At 35.1% G+C, this 21033-nt stretch overlaps 1 protein-coding gene across 5 annotated transcripts in view; it reads left to right on the forward strand.

Moving 5' to 3' along the window:
- The window catches only part of LOC115450223, a 616159-nt gene that overhangs the window by 556137 nt on the left and 38989 nt on the right, over nucleotides 1–21033 (forward strand). For 2 of the 5 annotated variants that reach the window (XM_037439735.1, XM_037439738.1), the window contains exon 3: nucleotides 908–916. The exons of 1 other annotated variant lie outside the window; for it this stretch is intronic. In XM_037439735.1, the coding sequence (XP_037295632.1) occupies nucleotides 908–916 (9 nt within the window). Of the gene's footprint in view, nucleotides 1–7; nucleotides 260–907; nucleotides 917–18436; nucleotides 19192–21033 lie in introns of those variants that run through there. 2 more of the 5 variants (XM_037439742.1, XM_030178222.2) reach the window with 2 other exon arrangements.

Raw genomic sequence — 21033 nt, forward strand, 5'->3', positions numbered from 1 at the left:
TGTTCGTTTCGTTTCGCTGTAGACTTTCTCTTTATTTTCTCTCCTTCTTTCTTGTAGTGTGTGTCTATTCTACTCTTGTGTGAATTGTACTCTTACTCTGTACAAATAAACTCTCTTTACGTGTGGACTTTACTTCTATTACTTCTACCCGCTACACTCGAGTCTAACACCTACCTACACTATTATTGATTTATAAGAAAACCTTAAATATATTATTATTCAATGCAATACGTACCGAATGGCCGAACATTTTCATATGGTAAGCTATTATAAATCTTACATGTATAACTATAGCGTGCTTATCTCATTATCGCCGCTTTGACAGCACGGTGACTTGCGAAACGTCAAACCACTACTATTGAAAGGTGTAAGCGAATCACAAACGGAAATTATGTATATTGAAATAAGATTTAAAATAGAATAACACAATAAATAGTATTGTATTGTGAGAAATGTGGAAAATATATATCTCTAATTATATTAAAAGTTTTTGCTTATATTCTTTATGCTTATTTCCTTTGTACTATTAATTATATGGCTTTAATATAAAACATTTTCTTCTTTTTTGTGAATAGCTGTTAGTCTTCTCTGAATTTTACTGAAATTCTTTAATAATATAGTATTTAATGTGTTGGAAAAAGTATTATTTTCATAGAATATTTATAACATAGTTTTGGTGTTGGTAAATATTATGTTGATTCTGAGAAACTTCAGTTGGATTTTTGGTACATTAAAAATAAACACGAATTGTTTTTAACCCTGTTCAAAATTTTTAAACTATATATAAGTACTTAGGTCTTACTTTAATTAAGACTGTAAGCCTAGACTAGCTACTTAGTGCTTAAGCTTTATCTCCTTCTAAGCCGCAACTAACGTTTATTTCTTTCTTTTTCATGTATCGCCAAAGGGAAGAAAGGTAAGTCATTCCGCTTCCAATTAACATTTTATTTCTTCTAGTTAAGTATAACTTAGTTTATATATTCGTACAATTATCTATATTCCGTATTGGCTTAGTGGAGTATATGGGTTGTGTAAAGTTCCCGGGTTTGAATCCCAGGATGGGAATTTTATGTAGATTTTGATATCGAAAACACCTAATGGCAATGACTACGGTAAATTCGTTTTGCAATAAGCTTGGAAAGTCGTCGACCGAAATGTAATATTGGCTGATAATACACCTTTTAACGTCGGCTCAAATTTCTTCCTTATTTTTCTACAGGTAAGTGTTGTTAATACAAGACAAACATTACATTTTTATGTTTTGTTTGCGTAAGTTATTTAGCAAAAACTTACTAATGAAACTTCGTCAATTGGTTAATTTACTTATATTTTTCGCTATTAACAGCTTACGTACAACTTACGCAAGTATAACTTACAAATTTATTCACGCCTCAAAAACCTTTGACCGATGACGTCACTAATTAATTGTAACGTAGTACTTCCCCTTAACGGAGTAATGCTTTGACATTAAAGCTATAGTTGGAGTTAAGATATCCAGGTCTCGGGCACCAGAACACTTAGCGTTGGCCTTTATTCTGGAAATATGAGGGTATGATTAGTATATACAAATTTTAATTTTGTACATATGAAGTATAATATACTACCTTTTGCTCGCGGCTTCGTCCGCGTGAAGGAGTTTTCCGGGATATTTTTTTTTCCGACTTAATATGTATCGTTACATTATGACCAAATTACACAAAATCATTATAAATTGTAGCCTATGTGATATTCCGATGTATAATTAATGTTACTGTAAAGTTTCGTCCAAATATGTTCAGTAGTTTTTTCGTAAAAGAGGAACGAACATACCTACATACATACATCCATCCTCACAAACATTCGCATTTATAATATTAGTAGGATTAAATAAACTTTACGGTTATATTATAAAATCATTAAACCGTAAACAGAATCTCCAACCGAGAATCGAACCAATCCACCTCCAAACCAAATGTTCCCATTCATGGCGGCCAAAAATTCATTAATTCTCAACAGCGCTTAGATAAACGGCCAGCACCCCCGCCATATGCGCACCAAGGGTTGCATCAATACAAAGGGTTGCTAGTTATCAAAACAATGAACGAGGGTTGCCAGATGATTTGCCAAAACTATTTGGCAGTCACTTTTGATCAATCAATCGTGGTTCATAATGAACTGTTATGGATTTTGGGGTTGTTTTCTTCATTTTAAATATTTGTATTAATTATGCAACAAGCTTAGTTGCATTATCTGGAATGTAATCAACGAATCTACACTCGAAATTCGTGATAATCAAAATTAGGATTTAATCGAAATTACTGGTGGGTCTCTCATATTCGTGGGGCGGTGTGGGTAGGTACCACCCTAATGTCTATTTTTTTTATTTCCTTGAATGACGAGACGAGCTTGCCGTTCGCCTGATGGTAAGCGATACGACCGACCATAAACAGTAACACCATCCTACAACTTGAATTGCAAAGTATTGTTTGGTATTCCGCATCGCTCGCCATCCTGAGATATGAGATGTTAAGTCTCATTATGTCCAGTAGTTACACTGGCTACAATGTTCTTCAAAACGGAACACAACAGTCACTACATACTGCTGCTTGTCGACATAGACATTGCGATAGTACCTACCCAAGTGGACTCTCACATACAAGAGACTTAACATGTACTAATAAATTCTATGTAGATCACACGTCATATTGAGGTTCATTAATGAATACTAAGTGCGCGTAAGGGACAATTATTTCACGAAAGAAATAATAAAAACTATCAAGTTGCATGAACTGACTAGTGGAAGCTAGGAAACTAGAATTATAAATTTTTATTTTAAACAAAATCGTTACCGTTCCTAACAATAGATTAACGAATTCCGAATTACCACACCATTCGGTCATCAATATTCGCAAAATCGGAAAATATTTTATCGCTTAATCGATTATGCAGCCCGTATTTCGTCTCATTAAAACGATTTTATTTCGCGATGTATGCAAAGTTAATAGGGCGTAATACACACTATCCGAGCGAGCGATCGTAAAGGATTCCCGAAATACTGTGAGGATTTAAAAAAAGAACTGTTTGAAACCGTCCGTTTCGTTCATTCGATACTACGTTTCAATTTTTAGGGTTGGCGATGTAAAAAAATTTATGTACGAGAAATCTGACGATTCGTTTTGTGGTCAGCGACTAATGAGTAGGGTTGCCATCATTAAGGCGACCATCGATGGACCCAATAGTTCTAATTGGGAGAATTTAATTTTTGTCTACATTATATTACATCGAGTAGTGTGGTCACTTTATTGTGCCGGGATACATGAATGTGGACTATATAGCGAATATACGTTTTTAAGACATTTAATAGACTTATCTATAATATAATAAATAGTTATAATATACAGACACTGAGTTTCCTATAACTGATTTCGACTGCGTACTAAAAGCTAGTTTAAGGTTATACCTTAAGGTCCATTTTTCATACATTTTGTTTCACCTTTAATCTGGGTAACTAAACAAGTATTGACAAGTAAAGAATTTAAATTCTCGTCTAGTTAGTGATTAGTTCTCGTAGTTGATAGTTGATGATAGTTGAAATATCCATGCATATTAATTATTTTTACGTTTTTCTTTCAACTACGAGAACTAATCACTAACTAGACGTGAATTTAAATTCTTTACTTGTCAATACTTGTTTAGTTACCCAGATTAAAGGTGAAACAAAATGTATGAAAAATGGACCTTAAGCTATAACCTTAAATAAGAAATATTAGTGACCAAGGTTGCGGCCTTGCTTTTTATAATCTGTTTAATGTATTTAAACTTGGTGTACTATTTTTTACAATTTGTGTAAATGGTGAATGAATACGAACAATTTAAATTTGTCGTTTATTTCCCTTATAAATAATTATAATCGTGTCTTTGTATGTACTTTATTGGCTCTAAATGCTATGTTGAATGCCTGCAGCTGTAAATAATAGCTTTAGACTATTTTGTATAATATTATAATTAATCTAATTTAAATCGTAACAGAGTCGCTATTTTGTTGTCTCAAAATATTATTGACAGCTTATGTCATTAGTTTGACATTTAATGAGTGAAGAATTTATAGAAAACGTTTGCATATAATGAATGTTAAGATTTGTATTTCGAAATCACATATTGAATATTCTTTTGACTCCTTTGACGTCGCTTCCATATTCAAAAATGAAAACAAAAAAAAAATCAAACCTGCCAACCCTAAATCTGAACGAATGAAATGAAATGCAAGGATTGTTTGCTTTCAATCGGATATTAAGGTGGATTCATCGGTTTATGTGTCGGAATTCGAATGAAAAGCATACGTGTGCGCGCCCTTACACCGAACCGGTTGTTTGACTGATGACTTTACAAAAAATCGTTTTTATAAAGCAATAGACAGATGGGTATCGGGTTTTGTGAATGAATATTAAGAATTGAATAATTTCTGGCATTAAAAATAAATTTTGATTTAAAGCTCGATAAATGGTAGGTGAAGGTAGGAAAGCGGCGATAGCCTAGTAAAGCGGCGATAGCCTAGTTGGGTGTGGAACGGACTGCAAAGACGAATGTCCGCAGGTTCAAATCCCAAGGGCACACACCTCTGACTTTTCTAAAATCATGTGTGGATTCTTTGTGAATTTATCGTTCGCTTTAACGGTGAAGGAAAACATCATGAGGAAACCTGCACATCTAAGAAGTTCTCTATAGGAATTTCGAAGGTGTGTGAAGTCTACCAATCCGCACTAGGCCAGCGTGGTGGACTAATCCCTCTCAGTAGTAGAGGAGGCCCGTGCTCAGCAGTGGGCAAGTATTTAATACAGGACTGATATTATTATTATTATTATTAAATGGTAGGTGTATTGTGAGGGCCCGTCTAGGTACCACTGCAATGTCTATTTCTGCCGCCAAGCAGTGTTATGTTCTCGTTTGAAAGATTGTAGCGTAATTTTAAATCATATATTCTTAAAAATATAGTAATACATTTAAGCTCATTTGTGATCAGGTGCCGGTTCAAATCCGTGTAATCCATAACTAATGGGTTTATATAATAGAATCTTGCATCTGCTTTCAAATTATGTAACTTTGAATGTGGTTTGACATTTTACATTAATATTAACGGATATCGGTAAAGTGAAAGTTAACGTTAAAGTGAGTGTAATAGAGTACATTACAGACTGCTAATTGATGAGCTATATACTAACTTTCGCGCGCGGCTTCACCCGCGTGAAGGTGTTTTACGGGATAATTTTTTTCCGACTTACTTGATATGTATCGTTATATTATGACCAAATTACACAAAATCATTGTACATTGTGGCCTATGAGTTATTCTGGTGTATAATCAATATTACTGTAAAGTTTCATCCCAATCCATTAAGTAATTTCTTCGTGAAAGAGGAACAAACATACATACATCCATTCTCACAAACTTTCGCATTTATAATAGTGCGAAACGACGCTAATTCAAACTTATAACATACCTTTAATCATTTACAACAGCAATCAATCACACGGTGTCAGAGATTAACGCCCTCCGATACATTTTAAATCTCCGGCAATAACTTAAAATGTAACATGGGGGCGGATTTTTTCGCCCAAGGGGCGGAAACAAAACGCGGCGGAGTTCTAAATCAGCACCGCTGTGCAAACGCGATAACCTGACGGCTAATGAAGCGCGCCGGATGGAATTTTCGCCCATTTATAATATAGTTTAATGTTTTTGAATTTGGAATGCGTTATCTTAAAAAAATAATAACAAAGTTTCGGCCATTATTTTTATGATGATTTTGAAAATGGAACGCGTAAATAAAAAAAAATACTTGTCATCCCTGTCGTATGTCAGTATGATTCATTCAGCAAAAATCTCTTAGTGGTAAATGTGACCCGTGACCAACTGTGAATAGTAAATACAGGAATGATCATAATCTTGGTGCTCCAGTAAGTCTCCAATATCAGTCTTACTTCCTATAACATAATTTAAGGACATTATATTGGACTTAGCATCACTCGAGCGTACACACCAATGTTTAGTCAAACGGCAAACCACTACGAAAACATCCCAGTCATTATACTATCTTCCATCCATAAAGTAGAAAATCGTAAATAACTATGAATGCAAATTCGAAACTGATAACCCGTCATTACGGGAACAATCTTCCGCGGTATCGTGCACACAATACACGTAGCATACGTCCATATAAAAACGGGGTAATTTGTACCCTTATTAACACTTTAGTTACCATTTACCTGAAAGTTAATTAACGGTCAACGATAAACAGGGTTGGACAGCGAAATTATCGACTATTATACATAAAGATGTCACGTATTGTGGGCCGATGCGACCGCTGTAAGTAACTGTTAACCGTTTTAGGGTTAATGTTTGCAAAAAAGGTTTGTAGTAGTGTTCTAAATTTAAATTGTAATAGAATTTAATTGTTTGCAAAATAAATCACGATAAAATAATATTTTTTAGTATAAAAAATACTTTTAAATGCATGCTCTTAGATAGGTTATATACAAATTAGATTTTAGTAATATTATTATATTAATATAAATATATTTTGCGGAATTTATTGCGGTTTTTGTATTACAATTTTCTCCCGACATGTAGAAAACTTTGTAGTCTCCATGACCACAAAACCTGCAAAGCATACTTTTATTTCAATTTCTAACATTCGCATAAATATAAAAAGTATTATTATAACTAACTGCTTGCTTTAACGGTGAAGGAAAACATAAGAATTTCGAAGGTATGTGACGCCTTCGAACTTGCACTGGACCTACGTGGTGGAGTATGTACTAAGCCCTCACAATAGTAGACGAAGCCCGCGATCAGCAGCGGGCAGTATATAATAAGTATAGTATTATTAATATATTTAATGACTAAATAATATTTAATGTCATCAATCACTCTTCTAGAGAATCAAGCGCATCACTTCAGAATTTCATATACATTACATTTAATTGATTTGCGCGTTATAACGCGTATATAATGATGCAATTAAACGCACGCGATGAAAAGCGAAAATAATGGATAATTGGATTATATATTCGTAAGCGAACGATCACGGGTGATGGGATTTTTATTTAATTAAAACGTTTACGTAATACGTATTGTTGTGCGTTTTAAAAATAACGGCATTTTGAATTTAAAAATAGAATATTAATTAGGTAATTATTTTTTTTTTTGTAGAAAAATAAATGTTTTTGCAAAAGGAATGTCTGTGGAATCAATTTAAAAAAGGAAATCTGTGCAACCATTTAATTTTTGTTTGTTTATTAATAACTTTATGTTGTGATCAAATCTAGAATATAAATAAAAATCAGTTACCCCATGTAGGTATGTAAGAGCATTGCTTGCTAAAGGCTTGATCAGCTTAACTGATTTTTTTGCTGTGTTCCTAATTATCAGAATAGGATATATCAAAGAATAATTTTGAAAAAATGTGTTAGTTCCACCTTGAATCAAAGAATAAATTCGGACCCGATAGAATGCGCCGTTGTCGGGACCTAAAGCTGAAATTAGTTTACATAAAAGCCGGTTCACGTGAAAGGAGCTGTGGCAGGATGTCTGAGGGGCCCACGAGTAATAAATAAATAAATCATTTATATTCCAATGGCTTCTACAGTATCAAATGTTTTGTAAACATCATAGACTTTAAGAACTATTAACTATCAACTATTTCTTCATAATTAAATTCACTTCAATTAGATATCGAAGCATCGATTTAGTATTAAATTTTGAAACACTTATTAAAAAACTGACCATTAAAAGGACATGCCGAAAATCTAATCTGGGTCATACGATACTCGCGTGTTACTCATCACGCCCCAAGCTATACATGATTGATAATATCATTACGAAACGTAAGATTCTCAAAGGTTAAAATCCATGAGATTGCGCAGGTGTGCGAGTGTTCCCAGTGCAGTGTCGCGTGTGCGTCCTTCGAGTAAATTGCGCGGGTTCGATGACTGGTCGAGCGTTTATTTAGTTATTTTTAGTGTATGTATTGTAAAGTTACCTCTCTTTTAAAGTAGTGATAACTCGTTTTATATGGTGGTAGCCTATGGTACACTATTTATGAACATTAGTAACAGTTATTCTAGTTTTAAATAACAAAGCACTGCTTGAACATGAAACAAACTTTAACTTCTGTGTCTGGATTTTTTTAAATTCCTCCGCGGCAGAGTGACCCTACTGCACATGATAAGCGGAGCGAGGTCCAGTAGAATGTCGACTGACGAGAGATGATTATCCCTCGACAGTCGACACAATTATGCCGGCATGTTGGAATACACACAGATACACGTGAGCCACTATGGCGGGTTTTAACAGCTCGTACGGTAATCGCTATCCGGGCGGATATAAAATATATCCTACCACCAGCACTTATCCTTCCACGGGGGGTATAATACCAATTATAGCAACGCCGTCCAATCGAGAACACGAGTTTATAGTGGCTATTAAACTTTTACAGCTCACTAACGTGCTTGTACTTAGCATACTACTTTATAATTACGTTTAATTGAAAAAGGGCTGGAGATGGAATTTGTTTGTTGGTGTCTGATAATCTGTGTGCAGTAAGCTGATATTACATGTATTGCGACAGTTCCCAAGAATAAAGTCACATCTGCAAAATGCTCAAATTGCACTACAAGTTTTTGAGTTATGTAAAAATATAAATATTAATTACTCACCTCAAAATAGAAATTAAAATAATTTTTAAATTAATTTTAAATTTTTGAAATGAGTTATTGATATTATTCTTGATAATAACATATGAACCGTAGATGTAAACTCAAAATGTTATCCCCGAAGGGGTAGGCAGAGGCACAACTGGTGCACTCAATTTCCACCGTGTTTATTTCATCTAATGATGTGATGAGGTCGAGCCTATGGCCATATCGGCTACAAATTCCAGATTAATATTGAGTAGAAAAACCCAATATCACTGCCCGACTTGGAAATCGAATCCTAAACCTCAACACTGCAGTCGTATCACAACTACACTACCTACTGCTAATGCATAACTAAATATATTCCATGATTTCAAAAATGTATTTTACATATATAACAATAACGACTTAATTACGCTGTAGATTTTGTCTATATTCAAGATAATTATTTTTTGCAAGTCGCCGACGCCGTGGGCAATCGCTAGTATAAAAAACTAATAAAAACGAAACAATGTCCGTAGTAATAAAAAATTACAAGTGGGTCAGTTAATTTAACCTTCGCAGTATTGTAAAAACTGCTTAACGTAAAGATTTGTTGTTTTATTAGTTTGCGATCTACTGCGGTATATTAACGATATATTTTATTGATGTACTTTAAATGACGAGTAAGTTATATTAAAATATTAAAGATTTTAGCACACGTATATACTCACATGGTAGATGTTCCCCACATTAAATAAAACGTTCGTGCAATTACAAAAAATATAATTTAAAAAAATGTAAAATAAACAACAATTTTGCGATCCTCTTTTACGAATTATTTTGAATATTTGAATACATTTTTTAAACCGGCCAGTGTTCTATAAAAATACAGCTGCATCAAAAAGTATAACTAGCCTTTTCCCCATAAACGTGTAAGGATTGGATGACATTGAAATTAATCAAGTTTTCGGACTTTAAATTTAGATTTTTCTCGATTAATTATTTGCGGTTTTTTAAATTTAGATTTTCTCTTGACGTTTCGAAGACTGCAGTCTACATGATTAAGTCCTCGAAACGGAAGAAAATTTAAATACTAGATTTGCTGGTAGTAGGATATATTTTATATCCGCCGGGATAGCGACCACCGTACACAAGTTGTTAAACCCGCCATGTCCCACCTGTGTCGCGTTCCGGGATCTGCCTGTGTATATTCGTTCCAACAGGCCTGCATAATTGTGGACTGGCGGGATAATCATCTCTAGTCATTTGAATGCCAGCTTTATCATCAGGTGCAGTGGTAACACTTTTCCGAAGCGATATAAAATATTGAGTGTAGTGAAAAGTGTAGGAAGTTTTCATACCAGATTCTCGTGGGCCACTACAAGCGACAATTTAATACGAAATTAAAGGACCCTTCGACTTTAATATTGGGCCGCGGCCATATCAAGACATACTTTAAAAAAAAGACTCATCCCGCATCTGTTCCCAAACCATAATAACAGGTTCCCGTCAAATTCGGGATAATTGGTTCGGAGTGAGAGATATCAGCCGCCGACCGAAGCCGATCATAAGTGCCGCCATTTTGATTATTGTGAAGGATAACTGTCAATAGTGGTGGAGTGAAGTTAGTAAAGTGTTTGGTGGTTGTATTGAGGCAATACCGCTGTCCTGAAGTCTTACCTTCGATTCCCGAGTTGACTGCAGTTATAATGAAAAAAGACTTATCAAACCTTTTTTTTTTCTGTATATAAAAATTATGTAGAAACATCTTTTTCGTTGTGTTTGCAGTAAATGCAAGGTCGGTATACTTCAATACATTTGCCCCTGTTACCTGGGACATGACGTAACAACGATACAATACATTCCTGCCTACCCCTAAAAGGGTAAAAGTGAGTTAGGTTTGTAAATAAAATTAAAGAAAAATGTATTTTCTTCAAAGCCACTTAAGTTGATCAGCGGGTCATATTCAAATTTAATAATAGGTGATGATCTGGTAAAATTATGTACCAATATAAAAATTATGTCACAAAAAAACAGTATATTGTACGTTAGTGGCCTACGTAATATTTAATTTAAAATATATTTTATTATAAAGCTACTTATTCAAACTAATCGAGGACTTACTCAAGCGAAGCCGGGGCCAAAATCCAGCGATATAAAAACAAACCCACCCCAATATGTAATAGGAACACCTTGCGACCGATGGGGTGCACAAAGCATTCATTACCACGTAAAAATGCAAATATCCATACAATTTGCATACAACTGTCAAATGTTCGAGCTCAAAGTGTGAAATTGGGTAATGAGTAACCGGACTCTGTTTGGGGTGCACACAGCGCATGCGTTACGGGGGCTCAGTGTGTCGTGAAACGTGGCGCGATAGTTTAATAAAAAAAAAGAGTTTATTTATCCCGTAGGCGAACATAGTTGCGCTTATGATAAGTCAAGGTACATGAGAATATTAGTTACCTAAATAAAGTCGTTTATATAACTACAGATATTTCATATTACATAAAATAAATGAAAGACAATGGAAAGAAATGAGAGATATGGATATTGAACCACTAAGGACATACGTTCTGTGATTATGCGTTTTGATTTAAAAATTAAGGTAAATTATTGCTTTTACGGTGAAAACTTCGAGAGTATAAATGAATGAATGAATTTCGGCCAGTTGCAGCTAATCTCAACGGAGATCAGCCAAGTGCGCAGGAGATGTTGTAGTGCACAAATGTGTGTGCAATACACCGGCTCACTCTGTGTTCTTTCACTCATAGTCCTTTGTGACGGCAATCCGATATGACCAGAGAGAGATCAGGCGCAGGACTAACGTCTTTACATTCTTTCCGAGGCACGTGGGTATCACACCGCCAACTTCCCAGCTCCTAGCTGCACTGAGTATTTTTTTTTAAGGTGGAAAAACCCAGACACAATTATTTTTAGCCAGACCTGGGATACGAACCCAGGACGTCAGCGTGAGATTCGTATTCGTACCGCGTACGCATTACAACTAAACGACTGAGGCAGTCAGTCAGTATAACTATATACCATGTAGATGCATATTACTTCACATATGTTTAAAAATTACCCAGTAACTATAGGTTATAATAGAACTTGAAAAACAAAGATGCTATTATTAAATATTGTCATGCTCTAAGAACGCCTGCTAATAACCCTCAATTGCTTATCAATTCAGCTACGCTGGTAAATTTTGAGGCCGCGTGCCCGCGCCGAATTTGACCCCGTACGTTTTCAAAGTGATTTTAATAATAAACAACGGCGTATCCGTACCGTTTATTCCACCTACGTACATCAGATAAAATAATATTTTACAATACGCACCACCATTAATCTTGATTATATCTCTTTGTACGAAAGTTATCGTTCGCGCCGTATTGGCGTGCGTTGTGGTTTTTGAATGGAACGATTGTCGGTTCGAATCCGGTTTTCGGAGTTAAGTGTGATTATTATATGTTTTTTTCGTAATTGATGGCGTCGTTAATGTATTTTTTTTTAGCTTTTTTTGTGTTTTAATTGGGAACTATGAATTTGTATAGGATGTCTACGTTTTGAGTCTCAACGATTTTCATTATGCCGCCCCATTACAATACTTCTTAAACTTTAAAAAAAATATTTAAAGAGTAACCTAAATTCCCTATTCCGAACGAATTTTTCGACATGAAACTCGAACCAAAGCTCGCTAACCTATACAATAGTTATACAATTTCACACATATCTATCCATTGTTGGCTCAATCAAAAATGGCCGCATAAATCTTGAATGTCACTACCTCGATTGGCCGGAGCTACGGTACAGAACAGTCTGAGCGATTTACCACCGCATCGAAACGAAATTTTATGCATCGCCTAAATATTGCAACGGCAGATATTCAATTAAAACGAGGCGCGGTGGCCCACGTCGCCTCTCCTGTTACCTGGCCATTGTTACTCCGTCCGGTAACAGTCGAGTTTTTGTATTTTTGAATTTCGAACGCGTTTGAATTTTTTAAAATAATTATTTGAATCTGGAATGATTGGAATTCTTCGAAATTGTGTTAAAATATTAATGGAATGTTATTATTATTGATAATTGTTTTTTGGCTCAAATTTTTATTTTGTAGCTCCGTATAATTTTAAAAAAAGAATTTATAATTTAATATTTTGTATAAATAAAATATCAGTTATTTGTTGAATTTATCATATAAATAGTATACAGATTGCAGTAAAAAGTATATTCTAATGAGAATTAGCAAAAAATATGTAGTAACGACCTGCTCGCCAAAAACAATAATTTTTAACATCTACATCTGAATTTAAACACATTGAAAAATAACCATCGCCATTAAACCATGAACCCCATACGAAACAATTCGGGGAACGCACAAAGATAAAGGAAGGTTAAGATAAAAGAAAAGAAGATCCTCGTAAATATTGAAAAGAAAAAAGTAACCTTTACTCTGGTGGACATTAATTTGCGCCGGCTAACCATCGCAACCAGAAATGTCCGTTTGGATTTATAGTTTGGGACGCTTCCTCGACTCTGTCAAAATTATGTTTAAAAAACTATAAATGACTTGATGTCGTGTAGATTTAGAATATTGAAATAATATTTGATATCAGTATTTTTTTTTAGTTAAGACTTTATTTTTGACACTAGGTTTTGATCTCGGTTTTGCCTGTGTGAAAGTTTAGAATTTTGTCTCAGTGTGGCTTTCATCTTCATCGATTCAGCAGTTTCTGTATTTTTATTGTAATTCAAATGTCTGTAAGCGATTGTGGCGCTAGCGAACGCAATTTTCTGGTCTTATTATTTCAATAAAAAAGTCCTATCCTTGGAATCGAACTACACTCCACGCTCGACGTAAGTGATAATTCCAACCATTTCATCTCCCAACGAAACACGGCGTAAATATACGAACTACAAATAAAAGCACAACTCCATTTTGTAATATCCAACAGTTAACTAAACCCTTGTTTTTTAGGGGTTGTTTTAAAAATCGATACTAATGGTTAAGTTAAACAAGAGGTTCTTTTTTTAAAAGTTGAACGCTTTTAGATCGTTAACGATAAGATTCTTGTTTTTTTTTTTTTGTGACGGCTTTGTGGTATGTAGTCATGGCCGGAGAGGCGAAAAGTACTTTATTATTGAAGTTATGATATAGAAATTGTGCGCAGTTTGTGAACCTGTCTTTATATTCTAACCTCCTTATTCATAGACGTTTTTTATCTGACGAAGTAAAGTGTGTGATAACAAGTCTGTTTCTCATTGCTGACGGCATGGCGGCCTTCGCAGTGCGTAGACATAGGGCCGTTGTGATTGGCTAATATTTATCAAACTATAAAATATGTTAAATCTCGTTTAATTACAACAATTATAAACTATGTTTTGTTTGCGGTTTCGCCCCTGTGAAAGAGTTTTACCGGGATAATAAGTAGCTTTTATACTTTCCAAGGTTTTAACTATTTATATTCCAAATTTCATCGACATTCGTTCAGTAGTTTTTGACTTCATCGCGTTCATACATACACGGGGACTTTGTTTAATACGCAAGAAAGTAGATGTAAAAGTATCTTTAGTATTTCGCTTGGATTTTACTAAAACCAACGCAAGATTTTAGTGTCGTTACATATTCATAGCATCACGCCTCTTCAAGGGTAGGCAGGCGTGTATTCCACATTCATTTCACTAGCTTTGTTAGGTCACATGTATAATGGGGTCTACCCAGTTCCAGATTTATATTTTTTATGAGTGTAGGCCACTTTATTTTCGCCGTCACTTGTAGGCAGGTTTATGTATGTATTTATATTTCTAAAATACCTAAAAAAAATATATTTGTTTGTATTATGGAAGACACTATATTTAAATAAACGAATGATTAATTAAATCGAGTGAGCGTCCTCTGAAATCTGTCGCTCATAGGCCGCGGCCTATACGGCCTATTTAAAAATCCAAGATCGGGTCTACCGACACCATTTTACTTTTACGTTTATTTCGCTGGTCCATTAAAAAGGGACCTCACAGATTTTCCTGTCCCGAATCCTGTGAAGTGATTGGCGCAACATATGGGTGGCCATGGGCGAATTGGATGACCCATGTGTCAATAAGTGGCCACTTATGTGTCGCTAAGCGCCGGATGCGGATTAATTGACAGATTTTGAACTGTTTTGGGTGGTTCGATACTCAAATCTTTGAATTCCGTGTGAATTTCTTTATTTGATATATTTGATTAGGAAATTATGAGGTCAAAACGGTATGTCATGAGACGTTTCTTTGTTAATTTAAATGTTAATTCTAAACAAATAAAATGTTAGAAACAACACATTCATTCAAAATTTGGTTTATTTTTTACTAGTTTTGCTCGCGGTTTCGCCCGCATGAAGGAGTTTTCCGGTATAAAAGTTCCGATTTATATTTTCTCGGGATAGAAAGTAGCCCAACCTTCCCAGGGTCTTAAATTATCTCTGTACCAAATTCATAAAAATCCGTTGAGTAAATTTTGAGAAAATCGATAACATACAGACAGACAGAAAAGGGGGCCTTTGTTTTATAATATGTATAGATATATTTATTTAATCCTTCTCTAAATATTACTAACTCTACAAATCGTTTATCTATACAAAATCCATAGACAGTATCTGGTGTAGACAGCAACGATCAAAACTAAAGTTGTAACCAAGTTTCGGGAGCCCCGGTCAATCGACGTCATAACTGTTTGACCGGACGGTAAACGCTAACTGTTGCGTTTGCGTTACGCGTTTTGGGTTTTGATATTCATCTTCGTAGAGTTAGTTGTAAAGGTGCCATATTTTCATGTAAGTACTTACTTTGTGGTGACAGCATTCGGTGGAGTAGTTGTGTTACGACTGCAGTGCTGAGGTCTCGGGTTCGATTCCCGTGTTGGGCAGCTATATTGGGTTTTTCTATGGAGTATAAGTCCGGAGTCTGATTTTTGTGGCTCATATGGCGATAGACTCGCCCGCTTTTACATCGTGGGACAATATACAGACAGCGGAAATTGGTGCAGCAATTACGTCTCTGTCTACCCTTTCAGGAATAAAAGGTATGTTCCAAACTTACATTATTTTAACTACGGTTGCAGTAACTTGTTGTAGTGATATTTTTAAGAAGATAATTATGTGGTTTCATTTAATAATGATATGTCAAAATGCCCTGTATTCGTTGAGAAAAAACTTCTAATAATCCAAACCCTTGCAAAATGCGTTACGCCATCGTTGCCAGTTACCAAACAGAACTAAGTGAAGTCAGCAAATGTATTGCTTTGCTGAAAATATCTGACACCAGATCAGCAATTAGAGTAAAATATTTTTTTGCCAATAAGTTCGGTCGTGGTGGATTTTTTTTTTACAAGTGGTAGGTTTCTCATATGTGAGAGTCCGCCTGGGTAGGTACCACCGCAATGTCTATTTCTACCGCCAAGCTGCAGTGTGTAGTGACTTTTGTGGTCCGGTTTGAAAAACATTGTAAACATTATCTTACGTCTCAGGATGGCGAGCGCAGTGGAATACCAAACAATACTTTATAATTCAAGGTATTGGATGGTGTTTCTACTGTTTATGGGCGGTCGTATCGCTTACCTTCAGGCGAACGGCAAGCTCGCATGACGATGCAAAGCAATAAAAAAGGAACAAAAAAAATTTTTTTTCCTTATGCCACTTCAAATGATAACTCCTTTAGATATTTTTCTATTACATTTCCTCTATGGTCTACACCTTTATGTTTTAAATGTCTGTACATTTTAACACCTATTTCAAAGCAAGACAGTTTTTCTCATAAATTTGTGTGACCCAAATACTTGTTTTCTACATTTCTTGTGTAAACAGGTGACCCTAATTGTTGTTTACATAATATTATATGTGTAATGCGGAGTAATGGTAATGTATTTATAAAATATCTTCATTATATTGTTAGTCTCGATTGTGGTATAAAAGTGGGGTATGTCAGAATTTAACTGTTTTTTAGCTTTATGTTATCATTGAAATTTCTTGTGATTCGTGATCTTTTCTTAAAATAAATTATATTTGTTTTTAGAATGTTTTTTTTTTTATGTTTTTAGAAATTTTTTTTTTTTTTGTTTTTTTTTTTTTTTTTTAATATTAAACTGTACTATTTTAATTGTGCAGGTTTAATTCAAAAGATCACAAACCTCTGACTTATCGAAAATTATGTGCGTATTCTTTGTGAATTATCGCAAGCATTAACGATGAAGGAAAACATCGTGAGGAAACCTGTATACTTGAGAATTTTTCTATAGCAATTTTGAGGGTGTGTGAAGTCTACCAATTCGCAATAGGCCAGCGGGATGGACTGTCTAATCCTTCACGTAGTAGAGGAGGCCCGTGCCCAGCAGTGGGACAGTATATAATACGGGGTTGATATTATTATTATTATACTGTCTCAGTAGTTACAATTTACAAATAATATTTCCTTTAATCACTAACGCCGACAGCGCTACACGTATAGAGCCAAAGGGAAGTTAGTTTAATAATAATCTAAAAAACACGTTTTTTTTGTTTTATTTTTTAATATTTTGTCATAGGCTATTTTAGCACGATGCTGACAATTTAAACGTAGTTACGTTCTTTCAATATAAAATTTTAATTTACGAAAAACGTCGCAGAGCCTAATGGCGGAGAGTTTCTAGGTATTCCGTAAGTACTAAGAGAGAAATGAAACAATGTAGGAATTTTCTCATATTCCCTATGTGTGTCACATTGTGAAGATAGTTTATAATCAATAGGGAAATTTATTTGTGTGTGCATCTAGAAAATATTTTACGATTGATTTGTACCCTACAACTTGTAGGTCTTCTGGGTGCCCACGTAATGCTGTAATGTCTGTTCTTGTCACCAAGCAAGATTATACGGTCATTGTTAGTAATATCTATTCTTGTCACCAAGCAACATTGTAAGATCATTTTTATATTCCGGTTTGAAGGGAAGGGACCAGTGGAATTGTTGGATATATACGACTTGACTTTTTGTTTTATGATGGCGAGCGCAGTCATCATCATCAGATTGTTGCAGTCCACTGCTGGACATAGGAATCTTCCTAATTACGGCACAGAGCCCGGTCTTCTGCTATGCATCCATTCGCTGCCGGCTCTCTTCGAGTGTAGTGTGTTTTGTTATTTAAAGTTCTTGTATTGCTATTGTTTATGGTTTCTTGATGCTTACCACCAGAACGGATTGTTCTTTTCCTGTGGCTGTTAAAACAATTGGGCATTAAGCGTTGATAGTATTATATACCTAATTATATTAGTATACATGTTTTGAAATACTATGCTACATTGCGTGGTCTCATGCTCTCCCATGGCACCAGCCAAGGTCTATTCAATTTTCTATGAGATAGGTATACTAACTCAGCTTAACCATCGCGTCTACGGTCCGAACAAGAAGGTAAAAGTACAGAAAGTCATTACGCTCTTAGTTGTGCAATTAAATTCGCAGTTGTAATGCTCACGAGGGGCCATTCATCTCTGTCACGAGCAGTTTCCCAAAAACAAACTTCAGCACAAACAAATGATTTGTCTGTCAAAATTATTGCACACTAGCTGAAATTCAATTAACGTTTTAAAAAAAAATCTCCGAAGAAACAATTAAAAACATTTAATTACCAATTTGACGGTTGTAAATGCATAAAAATATAAATCACCCGCGAGCATTGTCCAAGTCGCGAATACCATTTAACGACTTCAAATTGAACTTGGAACGCGTAAAATATAAAAATTTCGTTTCGATATCGTTGTAACAGAGCATTGCACGCCGCGGGCCTGTTTACCTGCTTTTTTTTATTCGAATGCCCAAGTCGCCAGAAAAGGACGGAGCGCGCTCAAAGCACGATGGATGTATGGATTGTATGGGCACAAGCGGCCAAGATCGAGGGCGACGCCACCGACAATGCACGGGCCCGCGTCTGGTTATATTACCCGGCGGCGTCGAAAACCCACCGGATTATTGTAAATTAGGTGTTCGAGTGCGCCTCTCCATTTCGGCCGGTGTTCAAGTCAAGCGCGGCCGGTGTGGCAACCATGCGCGGCGCATTCTTCAACAAACCGAGCCGACTTCACGCCAGTTGCGTCCCGACCGCCGAGCGCGACGGATTATTGCCGGCCGCTCCGCGAAAACTATCGTACAATAAACAGTTAAACAATTTATAAGTGCGTGTAATCGTTTATTATAACGTCCAATCAGCGTTGAATGAGTAAAGTGATGACAATTGTGACATATCGTATCAAGTTTTGATGCGCGACGATGAGCGAAACTTTCAAGTTTGGGAAAAAGTTACGGTGCCCGATGCACACGAGTTCGGAAAAAAATGTGTGCTCATAAAATAGTGATGGCCTGATGGGATCGCAGTGCGGCCAATGTCGTGTAGTTAGTGATGTGAACTGTGATATAAAAATTCGGCAATCGCGTAGATGATTGCCGTATCATTGTGTGATACATTTAGTTTATTAGTTACCAAAGATTCCTGATGATCTTGTACATTAGTTTGTGTTTTATATTGGTAGTTTTAGGTGAGTACAAACTTTGCTTGTATCTTAAGAGCAATGTAGGCTATCTTTAAGATTTATTGTCGAACCGAGTCGACCCGAAACTATAGGTACATTTGCATCAATGAGTAATTGCGGTGCAGTTAATAAACACGCGGACAATAAACGCATTTACACGATTAATAGTCGAACGATGAATGTGGGTCGATGCAAAATGAACATTATGACGCAAAAGAAACACACAACACACTGTTCGTTATTCAAAAGAATTTTAAAATGCAGAAGCTAATTAATGCATCTTTATGAATTCGAAAAGTTCTGGCATCATTAGTGAATGACTGGCCGTTTTAAATTAAAAAAAAAAGCTGTTTTTAACTCGTTGAATTAAAAAAAAATACTTAGATTTGCAAAAATCTTAATTAGTGAGTTGAAAAAATAATAAATATAAGTTTTAACGTAAAAAAGTTACAACTCAAAATAATATACCGTTCCATATTTAAAAACTAATCAAACATCGATCGCGAACTGGCCGCTTTTAAAACAAAAAAATAAAACAGAACTGAAACTAAAATTAGTCGACATAAATCACTTGTCCGACCCGCATGCACCAGTTATGGACTAAACATTTCTAAATTAACTACGGATCACACATATTCAGTTGAACGTGACATTATTGCCGGGGCTCGGTTGCACGTCAATTAGTAGTCAGTCTGTGACGGACTATTGCGTCTGCAGAGGAAAATTTAAAAAAAGAAGTTAAAATTTTATGACACGCTTTGAGTGATTCATTAGTTAATTGCTGCGTCAATTTTCCAAAGAATTTTAAAATATAATTTTAGTTAAAGTAATGAGTTAAGTGTTTAACGAAGTACAAAACACGAAATACCTAATTAGTGTAATTAATTTCTTTCTCTAGTCATTTATCACATGATTGAAGAGATTAATCTATTTGATGTCTCAGTAAATTACTTCAAGTCTAAGCCTACTTGATATTACACTTTTTGTACGCTGCTTTGCTCATCAAACCCATTTCTCACCTCAAGTGTATAGACGGATAAAATCATTTTAGCCAATGCTTATTCCACAAGAATATGTTAAGATTAAATTTTTAACCGACTTTAAGAAAAGAAGGAAGTTCTCAGTTCGACTGTTATCTTTTAGCATAATAGTTCTTGTAATTTGTCTTGTTAAATTATTTAACGTAAGGAAGTAACAAAACGGTATTGGAAAGAAATTCTAAAATGAAGCTATCACAGATTCTAAAAATACGTTTTTCTTGGTAATATTTCTAAATATTACAGATAATTTTAATACACTGATCTTAAGGAAAAAATAAAGATAAATATTTTATAAAAAAACACGATGTCAGGAACTCGTAAGCCGTCTCGAAATCTACGAACCATTGTTAATAATCCTTTAATCTTTGAATAATTTTAGGAATTCCTTTCATAACATAAGCCATTTTTATTATACTTATTTATAATTATAAACTTAGCTGATTTTAAAATAGTTCATTCGTGATAGTCATGCTAGTCTGCCGACAGGACCATCACTGTTTCAAGTCTTGCCTATACAAATCCACGCCTTTTTATCCCCAGTGTCGTAGGCAGAGGCACAACCCCCTTTCTTTGTATATCCCGTCCCACGATGTTAGAGAGCGAGACGGTCGTAAGTAAAGGCAATGATAAGCATACTCGACCTATATCCTTACCAGCAAGTATCCAACTTGCTCGTTTCTGAACATACCACTCGTCACATAATCATTTCAAATCTCACTAATTAGTTTGTTAAAATGCAAATGGCGTGCGGTTAACGTAACGATATCCAGTGAATGAAACTTGTTAAAAACTGGCGCAAGAATTTACA

This window comes from Manduca sexta, chromosome 3, assembly GCF_014839805.1.
Source record: "Manduca sexta isolate Smith_Timp_Sample1 chromosome 3, JHU_Msex_v1.0, whole genome shotgun sequence".
NCBI classification, from domain to species: domain Eukaryota; kingdom Metazoa; phylum Arthropoda; class Insecta; order Lepidoptera; family Sphingidae; genus Manduca; species Manduca sexta.